At 38.0% G+C, this 22,143-nt stretch overlaps 1 protein-coding gene across 2 annotated transcripts in view; it reads right to left on the bottom strand.

Moving 5' to 3' along the window:
• Positions 1–22,143, bottom strand: part of ARID2 (AT-rich interaction domain 2) — a 192,384-nt gene that overhangs the window by 14,500 nt on the left and 155,741 nt on the right. For both annotated transcript variants that reach the window (XM_070410384.1, XM_070410385.1), the window contains exons 17-18: positions 3,240–3,378; positions 3,067–3,152 (exon numbers count right to left, since the gene is read on the bottom strand). In XM_070410384.1, coding sequence (XP_070266485.1) covers positions 3,067–3,152; positions 3,240–3,378 — 225 coding nt within the window. The remainder of the gene's footprint in view (positions 1–3,066; positions 3,153–3,239; positions 3,379–22,143) is intronic.

The following is a 22,143-nucleotide window of genomic DNA, read 5'->3' on the forward strand; positions in this document are numbered from 1 at the left end:
AGAGGCTCCCGCCACCACCGCTGTGCTGGCAGCCATCAGCCTGGCTTGTGGCTGAGCAGAGCTCCCCCTGTGGGAGCGCACTGACCACCAGGGGGCAGCTCCTGCATTGAGCGTCTGCCCCCTGGTGGTCAGTGTGTGTCATAGTGACCAGTCATTCCCAGTTGTTCTGCTGTTGGGGTCAATTTGCATATTACCCTTTTATTATATAGGATAGAGGCCTGGTGCACAGGTGTACTGCTTTGCCCTGAAGGGTATCCCAGATCAGGGCGGGAGTCCCACTGAGGTGTCTGGTCAGCCTGGGTGAGGGGCTGAGGGCCGTTTTCAGGCTAGCCACACCCCCTTCAGGGTGGGGTTTGCCCACTGGGGTGCCTGGCCAGCCTGGGTGATGGGCTGATGGCTGTTTGTAGGCTGGCCACGCCCCCCAGCAACCCAAGCTCCCAGCCTCTCCTTTTATTCTTTCTTTTTTTTCTTTCTGGGATTTATTTATCTTCTATAATTGGAACTTTGTAGCCTTGAGCAGAGCCCAGGACTGGCCAGGGCAGGCGGGAAGCTTGGCTTCCTCCATCGCCAGGGCAACCCAAGCCTCCTGCTCGCTCCAGCTCTGTGGCTGCCGCCATCTTAGTTGGATTAATTTGCATACTCGCTCCTCATTGGCTTGTGGGCGTGGCTTTAGCATAGTGGAGGGGCGGTTAATTTGCATGTTTTTCTTTTATTATATAGGATGAAATTATGTTAAACACCACACTTCAAATTATTTGTTATATAATCTTATTTTCCACCATTATTTAATAACTCTAATCAACCCTTCCAGTATAATTCTAACATCATTTTTAAAACTCAGACTGAATTTAACCGAAAATTAGATTCAAGCTATTCTAGATTTCCTTGGCCAAGCAGAAAATTGCATTAATAGCTTTTGTATTCTGCCGAGGCCATGGTGTAAAGAGCACTGACTTGCATGTGGGGAAATCTGTCTATTTCTGGCACAATAACTAGTTGTATGACTTTGAATATTTCAGTTTGCCCCTCTATGCTTCAGGTTTCACATATGTAAAGTGGGGATATTTCTGGCACTTTTTTACATATGTAAAACTAATTCTGAATATTAAATAAGTTAATGTAAAAGCAATCTTTGAATTGTAAACCAGTTTATAACTATATATAGTTATCAAAAGAAAAGAATATCTACATATATACTGTTATTAGATTTTATGTGTAAAACTAGAGGCCCGGTGCATGAAATTCATGCACTTGGGTGTGGGGGGCCCTTCAGCCCGACCTGCACCCTCTCGCAGTCCAGGAGCCCTCTGGGAATGTCCAATTGCCATGGAGGCAAGAGAGGCTCCCACCACCACCACTGGGCTCGCCAGCCATGAGCCCAGCTTCTGGCTGAGCGGCGCTCCCCATGTGGGAGCACACTGACACCAGGCAGCAGCTCCTGTGTTGAGTGTCTGCCCCCTGGTGGTCAGTGCGCATCATAGTGACCGGTCGTTCGCCCGGGCCAAAACCAGCTTTCCGACATCCCCCGAGGGGTCCCAGATTGTGAGAGGATGCAGGCCAGGTCAAGGGACTCCATTGGCGCATGACTGGGGCCGGGGAGGGACGTGGGAGGTTGGCCAGCTGGGGAGGGATCGTGGGAGGGCTCCAGGGTGTGTCCAGCCCATCTTGCTCAATCCCAATTGGCCAGAACCCAGCAGCAAGCTAACCTACTGGTCGGAGTGTCTGCCTGCCCCTTGGTCAGTGCACATCATAGCGAGCGGTGAGCGGCCTTAGCATTCATTAGCATATTACGCTTTGATTGGTTGAACATCTGACCGGACGACTGGACACTTAGCACATTAGGCTTTTATTATATACGATGACAAAGATTTTTGATTGATTGTAATCAACACATCAAATATCTCTTCCTCCAAACTTGAGCAAAACCAAACATATTCCAACATATTCTTATAAGCTACACAATATATACAAATTAAAGACAGTGAAAATTATAGGAAAAGATACTTGGCAGAAAAATGACTTTCTATTGCCTGTAGGATAAAACTCAAACTCATGATTATAGCTTATGAGACCTTCTACTATTTACTCCTTATTCTTTGGGTCTCAGTTTGGAGGTACTTTCTGTCAGAAAGCCTTCCCTGGATTGGTTTAGGTGAGCTCTCATAGTATCTTGTGCACCTCTTCATTTTAGTACTTTAATACATATAGTAAGAATTACCTAAACTTCTCACTGATGGATCTCCAGACATTTAAGAACAGCAAAATGTATCTTGGTCATGTATACCTCATTCTATACCTTAGTGTCTAGCACATAGTAGATGCTCATTAACAGAAACTGAATAAAGTATGTTAAGCAGATTCTATACTCCCATATTTCTAGTTCTCTTTCTAGAATATCAGCTCTAAAGTTAGAGATTATGTCTTATTCTTAGAATTCCCTAGGTCTGGCACAATGCCTAGTACATTGCAGTATCTTAGTAAGTGGTGGCAAATTAATTTTCACATTTTCAGAGTTAAAAATATTATTCAGGTTACAGAATCTACAACTAAGGCCCTCAGAAACAGAATAGGAGATACTATATAAATCTAATAAGGAACTTACAGAAATCTGCAACTTAGAACTCCACTATATTCATTACAAGTATATGAATTGTAAGAAGAAATCTCTTTGCCATTATCAAATACATGTTCAATTACTCTCAAAGAATAAAAAAATAGGGGTGGGAAAAAGTAGGTGTACAGTTGTGAATGTGATAGTTTATTCTTGTATTATTTATTAATTATTGCATTATTTTTCATTCAAACTGTAAACCTACTTTTGTCCACCCCTGTATATAGTTACAGTTTACAAAATATTTCTCATATAAATATGGAAGTGATGCTTAGAGAAAATACTCTAAGCAATTTGAATAGGGTCACATAGCTGGTGAATGGTAGAGCTGGACCAGAACTCAGGTTTCCAGTTTCCTACTATGCTAAAGTTAAATTTCATTGTTAATATGTTTTGCCTACTCTCCTGATTTTTCTGTCTGTATATACAACAGGAAGTAAACTCATGTTCCTTACTTGGTAGAAGGTTTTTGACTTCCTGCTTGTCCTGGTTCATCTTGTTTTAATCCTGCAAGCAGGGCATCCTTTGAACAGTGCTTATCCTTTTTGAGAAAGAGGAAGTAAAAGAATATGCATCAAAACCTTTATTGCAAAAGAGTTACTGACCAAACAGTATTAAGAAAGTGTACCTGTAAGTGGGTAATAAAAGAAAACCTTTGTCGCTGAAAAGGCTCACAACCTTCCCACAGACATTGCCCTGGATATACATCTTTTCCTCCATGTTCAGTCGCTGCATGGTAGAAAACCTGTGAGGGTGTCTGAAACCACCTGCAAAAAATTAAAGTAACAAATTTTCTGACACTGAATATAGTCTTTATAACAGAAATCTTGCTCTTTTAATACAAAAGCTCCAGATCAATATACAGAAATATTAAGAAAAATAGTGCAAGCAAATTTCAAGTTCATTTCATTTCAAAGAATATTTTGAAACTATTTGGAAACAAATTTCTCTGCATATATGTCCATGTTAAATCATTACCATGAACACTTTTGGTCATTTGTTTTCAGTTTAATATGTTTCATTAATTCCCTACCTTCAATGAAGGTCAGCTAAGAATCTCTTAAAAGTAAATGAAATATCATTTTAAAACACAATAGAACATGCTTTTATATACAAATACCATACTCCATTGTACTTTTAGAAGCTGCTCAAACATTTACATATAATAAACTCTAGCATATTTAACAATCTAACAATCTAAGTGCTAAACATCTTGGTAGGTCTATCTTTTAGTTGAACTCACATTTTGTATGTTTGTCCATGTCTTGAATTTCTCCAACATTATACCCTACTCACTCATATACCCTGAGGCTTAACGATACAAGTGAATAAGTGGCCAAGTATACAAACGTGAAGAATGTCAGATACTATTTCTCTCATTAATTAGAACACATAGCAATGAGAGAGAATACTGGGATGCAAACAGCAAAGAATACATTGAAAGGCTTCAATTACTAAGTAGTAACTCAAATATTTGCACAATCCATATCTTTAAAGTTTATGGCAGAGCTCCCTTAGGATTTGATTTTTTTTAATGTCATATAAACACACACACACACACACACACACACACATTATAAATAGAGAAATTTCGTTGCAATGGTTCCTATTTTTTGTGTGGGTGTGTGTTCTTTTTAATTAATCCTCACCCAAGGATATTTTTTCCTTTCATTTTTAGAGAGAGAGGAGGGGAGGGGGCGGGCAGGGATCAAGCCTGCACTGAGGTAAGTGCCCTTGATCTGAATCAAACCTGCGACCTTTCAGTCCTCCAGCCAACGCTCTAACCACAGAGCCAAACCAGCTGGGGCTAATAAACATGTATATATTTGAACCAATTTTTGATGTACAGTATCTATACAATATTTTAAATTAGTAAATAACTTTAGGAAATAACTGACATATTAAAATAAATTTTAAACAAGAATAAATACTGAATTATAAAAGACAATGTCAAAAATTAATATGAAGATTACATATTTCATATCATTCATATTCATTTATATAAATACCTACCAAAAGTTTATTGTGAAACTATCATGGGTTGGAAAATTACTATTATTAAAATGTCCACAGTACCCAAAGCAATCTACAAATTCAATATAATCCCTGTTAAATTCCAATGGCATTTTTCACAGAAATAGAACAAACAATACTAAAATTTCTATGGAACCACAAAAGACTCCAAAGAGTCAAAGCAATCTTGAGAAAGAAGAACAAAAGCAGAGGCATCATGCTCCCTGATTTCAAACTATAAATAAAAAAGCTATAGTAATTCAACAGTATGGTATTGGCATAAAAAGAGACATATAGATCAATGAAACAGAACAAAAGTCCCAGAAATAAACCTATGTATTATCAATTAATTACAACAAATGAGCCAAGAATATACAATAGGAAAAGGATAGTCACTTTAATAAATGGTGAAGGAAAAAATGGATAGCCCATACAAATTAATGAAACAGGACAACAATCTTACACCATACACAAAAATTAACAAAATTAACTCAAAATCGATTAAAGATTTGAATGTAAGACCTGAAACCATAAAACTCTGAGAAGAGAACATAGATGGAAAGCTCCTTAATACCAACCTCAAAGGCAACCAGAGCAAAAATAAACAAGTGGGACTATATCACATTAAAAACTACACAGCAAAAGGAACAACAAAATGAAAAGGCAATCTACTGAATGAAAATATTTGGAAAATTATAAATCTGATAAGAGGTTAATATACAAAATATGTAGAGATCTCGTTATCAATTCAATAGCAGAAAATCAAACAATCTAATTTTAAAAATGGGCACAGAATCCTTATAGAAATTTTCCTAAAGAAGACATACACATGGCCAGCAGGTATATGAAAAGATGTCCAACATCACAAATCATCAGGGAAATGCAAAAAAAACAAACTAACAATGAGATACCACCTCATACCTGTTAGAATGGTTTTATCAAAAAGACAAGAAATAGCTTGGCCAGTGTGGCTCAGTTGGTTGAGCATCGACCCAAGCACCAAGAGGTTGCCAGTTTGATTCCCAGTGGGGCACATGCCTAGGTTTCACACTCAATCCCTAGTAGGGTGCATGCGGGAGGCAGCCAATCAATGATTTTCTCTCATTGATGTTTCTCTCTCTCCCTCCCATTCCTTTCCTCTCTCTATAAAAATAATCAATAAAAACATTTTTTAAAAATAGGTAAGAAATAACAAGTGTTGGCAAGGATGGGGAAACGTAGGAATCCTCATGTACTGCTAGTGGAATGTAGATTGGTGCAGCCACTATGAAACACAGTATGGAGTTTCCTCAAAAAATTAAAAATAGAAGCAGATCATATAATCCAGCAATTCCACTTTTGGTTATTTATCAAAACAAAACAAAAATATTAACTCAAAAGGTGTATGCACCCCTATATTCACTGTAGCATTATTTACAATAGCCAAGATTTGGAAACAACCTAAGTGTCCATCAATAGATGAATGGATAAAGAAAATGTGGTACATATAGACAATGGAATAATCTTCAGCAATAAAAAAAGAATAAAATGTTGCCATTTGGATGGACCATGAAGTCATTAATGCTAATTGAAATAAGTCAGCCAAAGAAAAATATTGTATGACCTCACTGATATATGGAATCTAAAAAAACAAAAATAAACAAAAAACCCTCTCAAAGCAAAACCCCAAGCTCCCAGATAAAGAGAACAGATTAGTGGTTGTCAGAGGTGGGGATCGAGGTGTGGGCAAATGAGTAAAGGGAGTCGAAGGTAAAAACCTCTAGTTATAAAATAAACAAATCATGGGAATGTAATACAAAAAATGTTTCAGGTAAAAGTAACATTACTAAGTACATTTTTAGTTTTGAAATTTCTTTTAATTTTCAGTACCATTGTCCCCCTCTTATCCATGATTTCACTTTTCACAATTTCAGCTTCCTATGGTCGCGCCATTCTGAGTAGTATCATGAAATCTCGTGCCATCCCGCTCCTTCCTACCCAGACATGAATCATCCCTTTGTCCAGTGTATCCATGCCCTATACACTCCCTGCCAATTAGTCACTTAGCAGCTGTCTCCAAGTTATCAGATTGTCATAGCATTGCAGTGCTTGAGTTCAAGTAATCCTTATTTTACTTAATAATGGCTCCAAAGCATAAGAGTAGCAATGCTAAAAATTCAGCTATTCTAAAGAGAAACCACAAAGTGGTTCCTTCAAAAAGGTGAAAGTTCTCAACTTTATTAAGGAAAAAGATGTATGCTGAGGTTGCTAAGATCCATGGTAAGAATGAATCTTCTATCCATGTAATTGTGAAGGAGAAAAAAAAAATCCTGCTAGTTTTGCCGTTGAACCTCAAACTGAAAAAGTTACAGCTACAGCATGTGAAAAGTGCTTAGGTAAGATAGAAAAGGCTTTACATCTGTGGGTGGAAGACATGAACAAAAAATATGTTCCAATTGACAGCAATGTGTTGCATCAGAAAGCATTGAATAAGACTTCAGCAAGTGATCCTGGAAACAACTGACACCAAGCTATTTACTGCAACTGCAAGTAAGGGATGGTTATGCAAATTCAGGAATAAGTTTAACATTCTACCATCTTAAAACATCACAAGAAGGGTGAGTCAGCACAATAATATATTTGAGAGAGACTACAGTCATATAACTTTTATTACAGTATATTGCTATAATTGGGAAAGAGAAACATGGATCTCATTCGCACTGGATCAGCAACCTGGGTATGTATGTGCCCTGACCAGGATTGAACCTGCCACCTTTTGGTGTATGGAACAATGCTCCAACCAACTGAACCACACTGGTCAGACTGTGCCTAATTTTTTTTTTTAATCCTCACCTGAGGATATTTTTCCATTGATTTTTAGGGAGAGTGGAAGAGAGAGGAAAAGACAGAGAGAAACATTGATGTGAGAGAAACACATCAATTGGTTGCCCCCTGCACGAGCCCCAACCAGGGCCGGGGCCAGGAAGGAGCCTGTAACCAAGGTACGGCATGCCCTTGACTGGAATCGAACCTGGGACCCTTCAGTCTGCAGGCCAACACTCTATCCATTGAGCCAAACCGGTCAGGGCTTTGCCTAATTTTTAAGTTAAACTTCATTATAGATATGAATGTAAAAGCAAAAACATAGTGTACCGGTATATAGGGTTTTATACTATCTGTAGTTTCAGGCATCCACTGGGAGTCTTGGAACATATTCCCTGTGGACAAACAGGACCTACTGTACTCACAATGCTTCTTTAATAGTATAAAATAAATAGACTGGAGTTGTGCTATATAAACTAACAATTGTCACAAAAAGGCACTTTTTATTGAGTTTTTACAATTTTTACCTAAATGTTATTAGATTAGTTAAAAAGGTAAAGCTGTTTATACACACGCTCACACACACATAAATCAAACCCAAATGTACTACTAGTAGTCACTAGTCCAAATGACAGCTATTTCTAAATGATTTTGCAATACATTAAATTAATCAAGTTTATTTATAATACAGAAAATTAATGAATTTATCAAACACAAGAAAAAAAGAATAAAGTTTATATTTCTTTAAGTCCATTTTAATTACTAAATGTATGCAACTGTGTGCATATGATTAAGACAACAAGGACTTTAAAGTACTTATTACTTTGCCTGCCCAACACAAGAGTCTATTATTTCCCTCTTACTTACCTTTCCCCTCATCCTAAGTCTATTTTCTTTCTATTTATCTAAGTACTAAAGTGATTACAAACCATTCAATATGGTGCAAAGTGAAGTTCTAATATAATAAATGAAGCTGGTTGCAATGATCATAAGAGTGGAAACAAATAAAGGTTTCCAAATCCATTAAATAAAATATCTGAATTTAAAACATCTTATATAATAAAAGCCTAATATGCTAAGTGTCTGGTCATCTGGTTGGCCATTCAACCAATCAAACCTACAATATGCTAACAATATGCTAAGGCCACTCAACTGCTCACTATGACGTGCACTGACCACCAGGGAACAGACAACCGGTTGACCAGTCACTATGATGTGTACTGACCAATAGGGGGCAGATGCTCCGACTGGTAGGTTAGCTTGCTGCCGGGGTCCGGCCAATCGGGACTGAGCGAGACAGGCCGGACACTCTCAGGAGCCCTCCCGCAGTCCCTCCCCAGGCCCTATTGTGCACTGGTGGGGTCCCTCGGCCTGGCCTGAACCCTCTCACCATCTGGGCTGAGGGACACCACCACCACCCCACCACACACACCACCACCACCACCACCACCACCACCACCACCACCACCACCCCCAGTGCATGAATTTTGTGCACCGGGCCTCTAGTTTAAATATAATTTCAATGCAAAACAGATGTTGAGTTTTCAGAATTTTATGGATTTTTCTGGGCTGGAGTGGGAGAATAAAAGATGAGGTGGGATGCCACTATTGCGTATTAGTATCTAAAACAATTTCTTACTACTACGCTTCCATCAATAACCTACCCCACACCCCACACAACTAACATGTTCATTTAAAGAAATTGGAAAAGTTCAAGAGTATCCACATGAAAATAAAAATTTCCTGCACCCAGCCAGTGTTGCCCAGTTGGTTGAGTGTCCTCCTGTGCAGCAGAAATGTTGTCCAGTGCCGGTTTGATTCCCGGTCAAGGGCACATGCCCAGGCTGTGGACTCAATCACTGGTAGGAGGCGTGCATGAGGCAAATGATCAATGTGTTCTCACAGCGATATTTCTCTCTCTCTCTCTCTCTCTCTCTCTCTCTCTATCTCCCTCTCTCTCCTCTCTCCCTCTCTCTCTCTATCTCCCTCTCTCTCCTCTCTCTCTCTCTCTCTCTCTCTCTCTCTCCTCGTTTCCCTCTCTCTCTTTCTCCCTGTCCCTTCTTCTATTTCTAAAAATCAATAAAATATTCTTTAAAATTTTTGAAAATATTAAACAGTAATTGATGAATTGATGGAGGCCTAGTATGGACTGTCTTGAAAACTAAAAACTCCTGGTGGGTCACTCTCTGCAGAGAAGCCATACTTTTTTGAGTTTTACTTCAAGGAACCCTACAAGGTTTTCATTGTGAAAACTGAAGAAAAACTCCCTAGCATTTCCAGCAGGGGGAGGGAGAAAATAATCATTAAAAAACATGTCCAGAGTGTTCTTTTCTCCTTAATATAGGCCTGCCCTCCAAGAAAATTTCTTTATTAGAACCTTATCTGACCTAGGGGAAGAGCAACTAGTTAACTCCAGCTCCCTTATAACTCTGAATGTCACATGAGGGGACAGAGGGGGAGAGGAAAAAAAAGCTAAGAAACTCTTCTCAAAGTCACAGCCCTTAGAATCAAGGCCACTAAAACAGTGTGACTTAATCATAAGATTATATAATGCTTTCCCTTCCCAATCCCTTATCACCACATCAACAGGACTCCAATATAACAGTGGGTTACAATAGAGACCTGTAAGATACATATTCCATTTAAAAAGAAGTTTTTAAGGAATCCCAAAGACAACAAGGGAGGGCAAAACACACACACACACACACACACACACACACACACACACACACACACCCCAAAAAACACACACACACCAAAATACTAAAGGAAATTGAAGCCTCTGACACTTACAGTCATAGCAAACATTAAACACAGCAAACTCTAGCCAGATAAACATAGATCCTCACACTGAAGGTCTATTCACCTCAGTTCCTATTAACTGATACAACATTTCTAGCTTTCAACAAAAACATGTAAGGTAAGTTAAATGTAAAACAAACAAACAATACAACACAATAACAAAAAAACAAACAAACCAGAGTCTGAAGAGACAAGGCAAACATCAGAACCAGACACAGGTATGGCAGAGATTTTGGAATTAAAAATAATTATGATCAATATGCTAAAGCTCTAATGGAAAAGTGACAATCTGCAAGAGAAAGCTAATATAGGCAGAGATATGGAGACACTAAGAATCTAAAGGAAATGCCCGGAATAAAAAAAACTATAACAGAAATAAAGAGTACCTTGATGGGATCATAAGTAGACTGAACATGGCCAAAGATAGAACTGGTAAACTTAAAGATATGTCAATTAGAAACTTCCCAAACTGAAGAACAAAGAGAAAAAAGAAGGGGCGGGTGCCGAGACACAGAATATCCAAGAACTGTGAGACAATTATAAAAAGTGCAATATACAAATAATGGGAAGAGAGAAAGAGAGAAAAAACAGAAGCAGTAGTTGAAGAATGGCTGATAATTTTCCAAAAAGTAATGATACACTAACTAAATCACAGAACTAGGAAACTCCGAGAACACTAAATATAATAAATGTTAAAACACACACACACACACACACACACACACACACACACACACACACCACCTGGGCACATCATATTAAAACTGCTGAAAATCAAAGACAAAATATCTTGAAAGAAACCAGAGGAAAAACACACCTTACTGAAGAGAAAGGGTAACATTATACTGATGTCTCTTGAGAACCCTGCAAGCAAGAAGAGTAGAGTGAAATATTTAAAGTGTTGAAAGAAAAACATCCACCAACCTAGAAGTTTGTGTCCATGGAATTATTTTTCAAAAGTGAAAGAATAATAAAGACTTTCTGAGACAAACAAAAACTGAGGCCATTTGCACAGTAGACTTGCCTTAAGGGTGTCAGAGAAGGAATAAATGGACGTAAAAGAAAATATTTTATTTTTCTTACTCTTAACTGATCTAGTAAGTCAAGTTTCAAAATAATAGCAACAATGTATTTGGTGATTATAGCTTTTGAAGAAATAAATGACAGCAATGGCATAAGGGAAGGAATAAGAATACCTGCACCACCCATGAAGGGGCATTGTTGTTTGAAAGAAGACTTACATTAGCTGTAAATACATATTTCAAATTCTATAACAACCATAAAAAATGTTTTAAAAAAGTAAAATTGATATGCCAACAGAGAAAATTAAAACATAAAAGACTCAAAAACAAAGAATGCAGAATAACATGGGAAGACAAAGGAGTCAAAAAACAAGTGAAATAGACATTTAAATATACGATATTCATGCAACTGTATCGATAATCATTTTAAATATGAGTGGATAAAAAACACACCCAACTATGTGTGGTTAAATATAAAGACAGATTAAAATTAAAGGGATGGTGAAAGACATATCATGCTAACACTAATCAAAAGAAAGTTGGGAGTTATTATATTAATTACAGACAAAGCAGAATTCCGAGTAAGGATATTATGAGGGATAAAGAGGAATACTACATAATGATAAAGAGGTCAATTCTTCACAAAGACATACAATTCTTAAGGTATATGCTCCCAACACAAAGCATCAAAATATGAGTCAAAATCTGATAGAATTGCAAGGACAAATAAAGAAATATTATACGTAAAACTCTATCAGTAAGTGACAGATCCACCAGGCAGAAAATCTGTAAAGATAGAGATGAACTGAATAGCACCATGAATCAATTGAATCCAGCTGACATTTATATAATACTTCAACAACAGCAGAAAATACATTCTTCTCATGCCCACTTGGAACATTCACCAAGATAGACCACATTCCTGGATGCAAAACACACCTTAACAAATTTAAAAGAATAAAAATCAGATAAAGTATGCACTTAGATCACAATAGAATTAAACTAGACGTCACTAACAATAAGATAGCTGGAATATCCCAAAATATTTGGAGATTATATAGCACACTTCTAAAATATTTTTAACTAAGTGAAAATGAAAATACAATTTATAAAAATTTGTGGAATACAGGTAAAGCAGTATCTAGAGGGAAAGTTATAGCATTAAATACATGCATTAGAAAATACCTAAAATCAATAACTTAAGCTTCCACCTTAAGAAACTAGAGAAAGAAGAGCAATATAAGCTCAAAGCAAACAGTAATAATAAAAGTTAGAGCAGAAATCAATTAAATGACAACAGGGAAGCAATAGAAAAAAATATCAACCAGATCAAAAGCTGGATCTATGAAAAGATCAATAAAGTAGATAAAGCTCTAGTCAGCTTATCCAAGGGAAAAAAAAGGGGGAAAGTCACAAATTTTAATATCAGTAGCTCTTGCTACTGAGCCCACAACATTAAAGAGATAATAAAGGAATATTATGAATAACTCTATGCCACAAATATGGTAACTTAGATGACAGACCAATTCTCGAAAAGACACAATCTGCCAAAACTCACACAAGGAGAAATAGATAATCTGAATAAGCCTATGACTATTAAAGTAAATGTATCATTGATTAATAACCTTCTAAAAAAGAAACCACCAGGACAAGATGATTTTACTGGTGACTTCTACCAAACATTTAAGGAGGAAATTATACTAATCTATCTATGTCTATAATAATGAAAGCATAATATGCTAATTAGACCAGATAGCCGGACGTCCTTCCAGACGACCTTCCAGACAAAGCCACAGCGGCCAAAGCCCCTTGCCCGAATTTCATGCATTGGGCCTCTAGTTCTCTATAATTCCTAACAGAAAATCATGGAGTGAACATTTCCTAACTCACTATATGAGGCCAGCATTACTCTAATACCAAAAGCAAAGTCAGGAAAACTACAGACCATTATCACTCATGAACATAGGTGTAAAAATCCACAAAAAAATATTAGCAAATTGAAGCAATGTATAAAAACTGCTATGTAACAATGAAAAATGAGGATGCACTGTGTCACTGTATGCCACAACCTTGCTCTACTACCCTTTTGCTGAGCCATTGAGGCTAACTATGAGAGCAGTGAATAAATATCTTAAGCAAGCTAAACATTCATTCATTCATTCATTCATGCATTCATTCATGCAATCCAGGTATACAAGGATTATTTCACCATTCAAACACTGATTGATGTAATCCATCACAACAACAGGCTAAAAGGAAAATCATATGAACATATTAATAGAGACAGAAAAAGCATTTGACAAAATCTAATATCCATGGATTACTAAAAACTTAGCAAAATAATGTCTTTTATCACTCCAACAAAGGTAATTTATAGATGGTAAATAAGCATATGAAAAAATGCTCAAGATCTTTCATCAATAGGAAAACCCAAATTAAAACAAATGCACATCTATTAGAATGGCTAAAACCTAAAAAACTGACAATACCAAGTGCTGATGAGGATGTGGAGCACCAGGAACTCGCCTTCACTGTTAGTAGAAATGCAGTGGTACAGCCACTTTGTAAAACAGCTTGGCAGTTTCTTACATGCTAAACATGTCTTACCATAAGATCAAACAATTTTTATACTAGGTATTTACCCAAATGAGTTGAAAAATTGTGTCCATACAAAAACCTGCACACAAACTTTTATAACATCTTTATTTATTATTGCCAAAACCCAGAAGCAGCCAAAATGTTAACAGGTAAATGGATAAGTAAACTGGTACATCCATACAAAGAAATATTATTCAGCAAGAAAAAGAAATGAGCTATCAAGCCAGAAAAGACATGGAGAAACTTGCATTATATACAGAGTGGGGCAAAAGTAGGTTTATAGTTATTTGTATGGAAAATAATACAATAATTAATAAATAATTGTGGAAGACTAGAACTATGTGGTTCATGTACTCACAACTATACTGCTAGTGAAAGAACCCAGTCTGAAAAGGTTTACATACTGTATGATTCCAACAATATGACATTCTGGAAAAGACAAAACTCTACAGAAAGTAAAAAATCTGGACCTGCCAAGGTCTGGAATGGAGGTAGTGAAAAGAGATGAATAGGTGAAACAAGGGAGGGTGGTGAAACTATTCTGAGTGATTCTGTAATAGTGGATACATGACATTATGTATTATCAAAATCCATCTATCTATAATAGTAAAAGCATAATGTGCTAATTAGACCAGACAGCCAAAAGACCTTCTGGACGAAGCCACCGTGGTGGGGGCCGAGGCAGAGGTGGTTAGGGGCAATCAGGCAGGCAGGCGAGAGGTTAGGGGCAATCAGGCAGGCGAGCAGTTAGGAGCCAGCAGTCCCGGATTGCGAGAGGGATGTCCTACTGCCGGTTTAGGGGATGTCCCACTGGGATTGGGCCTAAACCGGCAGTAGGACATCCCCCAAGGGGTCCTGGATTGAGAGAGGGTGTAGGCTGGGCTGAGGGACCACCCTCCTGCCCCTGTAAACGAATTTCATGCATCGGGCCTCTAGTATATATAAAAAAGCAAAGCGACCAGAACGACAGGTTGCTATGATGTGCACTACAGCCGGCCAACCTCCTGCGGCCCCTCCCCCTGGCCAGCCTGGCCCCGATAAGGGCAGGCTGGCTGGATCCCACCCATGCACAAATTCGTGCACTGGGCCTCTAGTAGAACTATATAACACAACGACTGAAACCTATTGGAAACTATGGACTTTAATAATAACATATACTAGTAAATATTACTCATCAATCATAACATATGTACCACAATAATTCAAGATCAATATTAAAGGAAACTATGCAGGAAAGAGGCAGCATATGGATACTCTGTTCAGTTTTTCTATAAACCTAAAACTGCTTTAAAAAATAGTCCACTCATTTTTTAAAAAGGTAAGAATAAATACTATCACTACGAGTATGTAACTGTCTGGAAACATTAGATATTACAATTGGATGAGAGGATAAGCAGTATTAATATAGAAAACAACCATCAGTTGAAAAATATAATAGAAGCTAAGACCATTTATGACAGCAACAAAAAGAGACACAACTAGCAATAACCTTAATAAAGTTGCATAATATACACTGAGTAGCCAGATTATTATGACCACCTGACATTTGTAGGCAAATCAGCTATAATTTCACGCTGAAGTTGCTATAGGGCCATGGTTGGCAAACTGTGGCTCGCAAGCCACATGCGGCTCTTTGGCCCCTTGAGTGTGGCTCTTCCTAAGCCTTAGGAGTACCCTAATTAAGTTAATAACAATGTACCTACCTATATAGTTTAAGTTTAAAAAATTTGGCTCTCAAAAGAAATTTCAATCGTGGTACTGTTGATATTTGGCTCTGAGTTTGCCGACCACCGCTATAGAGCCAGACCATTATAAGCAGGGAAGCAGGTTGTTTACCACGACAGTAGAAGTGATTTTTTTCTGAAGATATGGGTAAACAACGCGATTTAACAGCCTTTGAACATGGGATACACACACACACACAAATATTAAAGCTCTACTCAGGTAAATAAGACTATAATACCTTGGGTTGATATCTTTTACTTGTAAAGGAAAAATCAATATTGGGAAATGTTCACTATTAAGCACAAACAAAAAATACCTATTCATTAAAAGTAATTAAAATGAAAATCCCAACATGCTTTTTTGGAGGATCTCTAGAACCATTCTGAGGTTTATTTGAAATAAGAAATATCTATGCAGGTACCAACTCTAAATTATACATCATTCTAATTTCAAAAAGTAGGCCCTGGCTGGTTTTTCTCAGTGGTTAAACAGCACAGCCCACAGACCAAAGGGTCTGGGGTTCAATTTCCGGTCAAGCGCATGTACCTCAGTTGCAGGTTTCATCCTGGCCTTAGCTGGGTGGGTTCAGGAGACAACCAATCGACATCTCTCTCTCTGTCAATGTTTCTCTCTCTCCCCCTCTTCCTTCCCCTTTACACTTTCTCTCTCTAAAAAAAGGAAAAATATCCTCAGGTCAGAATTTACAAACAAAAGCAAACCAAAAGTAGTACAGTGCCTGGTACAAGATTAAGTGCTTGAAAAGATAATGGAAATACTCTGAAAAAAATAATTAAGAGCAGGATCTTGCCATATCTAACATTAAAATTTACAGTGAAGGTATAAGGATACAAACCAGTGTAATAACAAATAATCTATATATAAAAAAAAGCCAAGGTCCATAACGTCCAATACGACCGAAGGCTCAAACGAATGCCAGACTGTGCGCAACAGGCGAGCAGGCTGAATTGCTGACCTCTCAGAGAGAGAGGCGGGGCTGATCAGCAGCTGCCTCGCCAGCAGCCGAGCCTCTTTCTCTCCAAGAGATGGGCAGTTCACCCCCCCCCCTGCCCTCCCCCGCTTGCCAGTAGCCTGGGGCAGCTGCTGATCAGCCCCGCCTCTCTGATCACGCCCAGAGATAGACCCAGAGACACTGACTGGCATAGAAACTAACCAATCAGAACCAAATCTGGGTGAACTGAGAGGAGCTAATGGCTGCCTAGGAGGCGGAGCTTTTGACGCTGATAGGCATAGAAACCGACCAATCAGAACCTAATCTGGGTGAACTGCGAAGACAGAACCTAAGGTGGCGGCTGAGGAGGGGTTTTAAGGGCAACAGCTGTTTGGTGTAAGGTGTAAGAAAGCAGTTCAATTTTTAAATGACTGGTTTGGCAGTATAGTGCATATATATGGTTGGCTATCAGTCCAGTATAGGGATTATGTATTTTTGTCTGCCAAGAGCATCTCCTCCTGCTGAAAAGGCTTCCCCACCCCCCATTTAAGCAATCCTATCCTATATAATCTATCTATACTAATAAAAGGGTAATATGCTACTTAGACCGGGTTAACCGGCCATCTTCCGGACGTCTGACTTCCTTCCGGACAAAGCCATGGTGGTGGGGGCCGAAGCAGAAGCAATTAGGGGCAATCAGGCAGGCAGAGGCAGTTAGGGGCGATCAGGCTGGCAGGGGAGGGCAGTTGGGGGCGAGATAAGGCTGGCAGGGGAGGGCAGTTGGGGGTGAAATCAGACTGGCAGGGGAGGGCATTGGGGGCGAGATCAGGCCGGCAGGGGAGGGCAGTTGGGGGCGATCAGGTAGGCAGAGGCAGTTAGGCGTGATCAGGCAGGCAGGCAAAGAGGTTAGAGCCAGGCAGGCAGGGGCACTTAGGGGCAATCAGGCAGGCAGGCAGGTGAGCGGTTAGGAGCCAGTAGTCCTAGATTGCAAGAGGGATATCTGACTGCCAGCAGTCAGACATCCCCCAAGGGGTTCCCAATTGGAGAGGGTGCAGGCTGGGGTCCCTCCATGCATGAGTTTCGTGCACCGAGCCACTAATCCAGAAGTAAAAGCATACAGGAATTTAGTATATATCAAAGGTGAAAATTCAAATGCCCAAGGGAAAGATGAACTAGTTAACATGTTAGTCATTTGGAAAACAATAAAGCTAGATACATGAAACTAAATTATAGATGGAACAAAAAGTTAAAATATTAACCCCTAGAGTGCTGGGAAGTGCGATCGCGCTCCTCCTGTCTCTCGCCAAAAGTGCCGGGCGCGCTATCGCGCTCCTCCTGCAGTGTCACTATTAGAGGCTAGTAGTTCACTCTTTGACAGATGACACCTAAGTGCAGATTACTTATGATGCTGAATGTCTGTAGTTCTAAAATTGACCACTGGCATTTATCTGCCTAATTTTCATAATTTTTTTTCCTAAACTGCTGTAAAATCAGCAAAAATACCTTGACAATTTTAGCATAGTTCCTAGGATATTGGCTGGCACTCAAAGGGTTAAAGTAGTGGAAGGCAATAAAATGTGTATTTTATGATCTTAGAGTTGAGAAGGTCTTTCTAAACATGAGATAAAAACCATTTATTTTTCTAGTCTGTCAACTGAAAAGTCCTTGAAGCAATAACCAACTTAAAAGTGATGAGAAGGAGCTTAAATACCAATTCTTATTAAAAGACACCAGATGTCCTTGCAGAAATACTTTATTCCAGGTATGGGGCAGGAAATGTACAAGAGAAGCCTGAAACATTCTGTCTAACAGAAAGCAAGGAAGCTATCAAAAAAATTATATTAAGATCACAACCAAAGGACCTGGAATCCAGCTTGAATAGGCCTTCAGTGGCCAAAGATACAACAATTGGATGGAACATCAAGAAGTACATAATTAACTGCAATGGATTAAAACACTTCAAAATGTTTAAATTAATAATTTCGTTTATAATGATACTGAAATAAAAAACCACCAACCAACCAAACCTCATAGTCACCTTTGTATAGTGTTAGTAAATAACTCATTATTTTGAAAATTGGTAAACAAGAGAAATAAAAAACCTATCTAACCTTTTCTCTACAAACTATTCCTCAAAAAAAATCAAAGTGATAATAAACGAACTTTTACATTTTAAAACCTTAATGAAATAATGGATCCATGCAATGATTCTAATGGCTGTTTACCTCACAAAAATAGAGACAAGATATTACATATCTCCTGATGGAAGTACCCATGTCATTTCTAAAATGATGGAAGCATGGAACAGAGTGCTGAATCTCAGAGGGAAGGCAGGGGAGGGTGGGTGGGTGGGAGGGAGGTAATCAACCACAGACCTTTAATGCATAAGCCATGGACACAGATAATAGGGTGCTGAAAGCCTGGGGCGGGGAGGGGGAGGACTTGGGCGGGTTGGAGGGGGTCAATGGGGAAAAAAGGGGACATATGCAATACCTTCAACAATAAAGAATTATTAAAAATAAAATGGTTGTTTATAAAAATCAAACCAAAATCTGATCAACTATCTAGACCTAACTACCAACTGACAGAAAATACAGGGTCAGAGTAACATGCCAAACAATACCAGCAAAATTCAGATTGTGATGCTGTACAGGACAAATGAACTGCTTTTATCAATGAAAAATTGCAAGGAAAACAATTAGGAGAGAGAGAGAGAGAGAGAGAGAGAGAGAGAGAGAGAGAGAGAGAAGATAATCTACAGATTAAAAGAGATTTAAAGGACTTCGCAACCAGCGGCAATCTTGTATACCAATTTAAACTCTAAATAAACAAAAGAAATGGAGAAATGTAAATACTGACTCGATACATTTAGAACTCAATACAGAGTGGGCCAAAGGTAGGTTTACAGTTGTGAGTATGAGAAACAGTCATTAAGGATTTTGCATGCTCACAACTGTAAGCCTATTTTGGCCCACCCTGTATTGAAGGGATTAACATTCTTTTTCTGCAGAGGTGTAGATTATGTTTAAAGAGTGGGGGGCAAAAGGGGGGGGGGGGTCGTTTCCATCTTCTCAAGATACATTCCTGCAGATGAAAAACACAATCCTAGTATGCACTGATACCGTGGTGTAAGTGTGGGTGGCTCAATGAAAACAATCTATATAATATACAGAAAAAAAGACTTACAAATACAAAAAGTCTATGTAAAGTATGATCGTACCACAGATATGATCATAAATACAGGTTAAATGTATATTTAAAACCACTTTAATTCTATGAAAGCAGTAAAGCTTATGATTATTTCAACTTTAAATAGTAAACATTTCACAATAAAATATCAGCAAAGGAAATAATTTTAGTTAGAAATCTTATGGAAACAAGGAATGTTGTTACATGTTTTTGATGTGATATTAATTAGAGCATAGCCACTTAGTGGACAATATAGCTATGATGTATTTTTCCATGCGGAATTGAAACTAAAGATGAATAATAGCCATTTCTCACTCCCTTCATGTGCTTATGCTCTTGGCATCCTAAGCTTCTCATAGGTCCCTGGGTGTACTAGTTCCTTAAATAATTCCCTACACTTGCTATTTGGATTAGAATTATTTTTGCATAACATACACCTACTCACTTTTTAAGACCCAATTCAAAAGTAATGTCTGTAGTGAAACTTTCCCAACCATCTCAGCATTATATTAACTGTCCATTATTCTTAATGGTACTGTACTTTATTTGTCTGGAGTTTTCTGGATCTGCTTCCTTAAGGACTGAGAGTGATCTCCACATTTCTAGCTCCTAGCACATGCACCCTCCATAAATATTTGCAAAATCAAACTGAAGTTAATACTAATGAGTATCTAAAACTGGCTTTAAACATGGTTTTAAGAGGCTTGTTGAGCCTGTTATTCAGAAAAGGCTTGCAAAGAAAAGTTACATCATCAAATTTTGAAATATTGATCCTACTAGCAAGATGGAAAATTGTGCTGAGCATTTACAATTCCAGTAAAAAAAAAAATTATTTTTTTAAATGTACTAAGGAGAGAGAAAGAGAGAGAGAGAGGGGAGATATGTTGTTCCACATATTTATTCATTCACTGGTTGATTCTTATATGTGCCCTGAATGGTGATTGAAACCGAAACCTTGGCATATTGGGCAACACTATCCAACTGAGCTACTTGGCTAGGGTGATTTCTTAAAATACTCTAATACTTCAAGTAAAGCAGCTATTATTAAACTTTTTAGTCAACAAATAGTACCTACTCCAGAAGCTACACACACAAAAAAGATATGTGGCTGAATTAAATGAGTGAAAAAAAAAAGTAATCAGAAACAGCCTAAAGCACTAATTTTTAAGCAACCTTTAAAAAAATTTTTTTTAAGAAAGAAAGAAAGGGAGAGAAAGAAACATCAATCAGTTGCCTTTCCTACACATCCTGACTAGGGATCAAACCTGCAACCTAGGTATGTGCCCTGACTGGGAATCAAACCCAAAACCTTTCGGTGCATGGGACAATGCTCCAACCAACTGAACCACACCAGCTAGGACTAAAGGACCTATTATACACTATGATTTAGCGCACGCACACACACACACACACACACACACACATATATATGTAATATACATATATAACTGGAAACAATACTTACCCTTACTAACATGAATAGACTCTGATATATTTTATTCATTTTTAATTGCAAAGGAAAGAGGCAAAAACTCACTGGTAGAGACGGAACAAATGATTTCATGACTCCACTACTGGGTTGAGATTTTAAAATGAGAAACACTGTCCAAAGAAATTTTTCATACTGCTAACAATCCCTGGGCTATATTGATAGCCGCAATCATACAACAATATATGAAGTTCACAGTGAAATACAAAGTCTAAAGATAAATATTATGAAGAGCAAATATAATTTTTAAAAGGATCTGATTTCCGCTATCAGTTAGAAAAAGTGAAAGAGCATCTGTGATATCTAAAAGATGAGAATATTATTTCATTAAGATAAGTACATTAGTCTTAGAACTCTAAAGTGTGACATGGCAAAGGTTCTTGGCTGAGTATGTTAAAGGAACTAAGATTTTGTTTTAAACAGTATTATTTTCAAGTTTTCCTTCAAGTCAAAGAAAGCCTTAAGAAGTTCAGTTCTACTCATTATTCATCTTAGTTATTAAACTGTGAGATCTATGGCTTTAAAAAGAAGTTTCATGGATTGTCCATCCCAAACTCAAATTTAAGACAAGTCATTTTTCCTAACAGATTATTAACTTTAAGTTTCAATATACAGAAATTCTTCAGTGTCCACTAACTTATAGTCACTTAAAAAAAACACACTATCTCTTTTCATAGCCAAACAAAAAAATCAGATTCTCTCGTTGAAATCTAGTACCTGGCTTCCAGTCAAAATGGTGATGTAGGTAAATGCAGTACTCGTAACTTCCCACAACCACATCAAAATTACAACTACACTACAGAACAACCATTTCAAAACCACCTGAAATCTACCTGAACAGAAATACTCATTTAAAAATATAGAGAATAGCCACATTGAGGTAGGAGGGAAAGATATGCAGAATGGGCTGGTCCCCAACCCACCTGTGGTTAAAAAGTTGGAG

The sequence above is a fragment of the Myotis yumanensis genome, unplaced genomic scaffold, assembly GCF_028538775.1.
Source record: "Myotis yumanensis isolate MYYU_CA2020_CCGP unplaced genomic scaffold, mMyoYum1.0.hap1 SCAF_3, whole genome shotgun sequence".
Lineage (NCBI taxonomy): Eukaryota > Metazoa > Chordata > Mammalia > Chiroptera > Vespertilionidae > Myotis > Myotis yumanensis.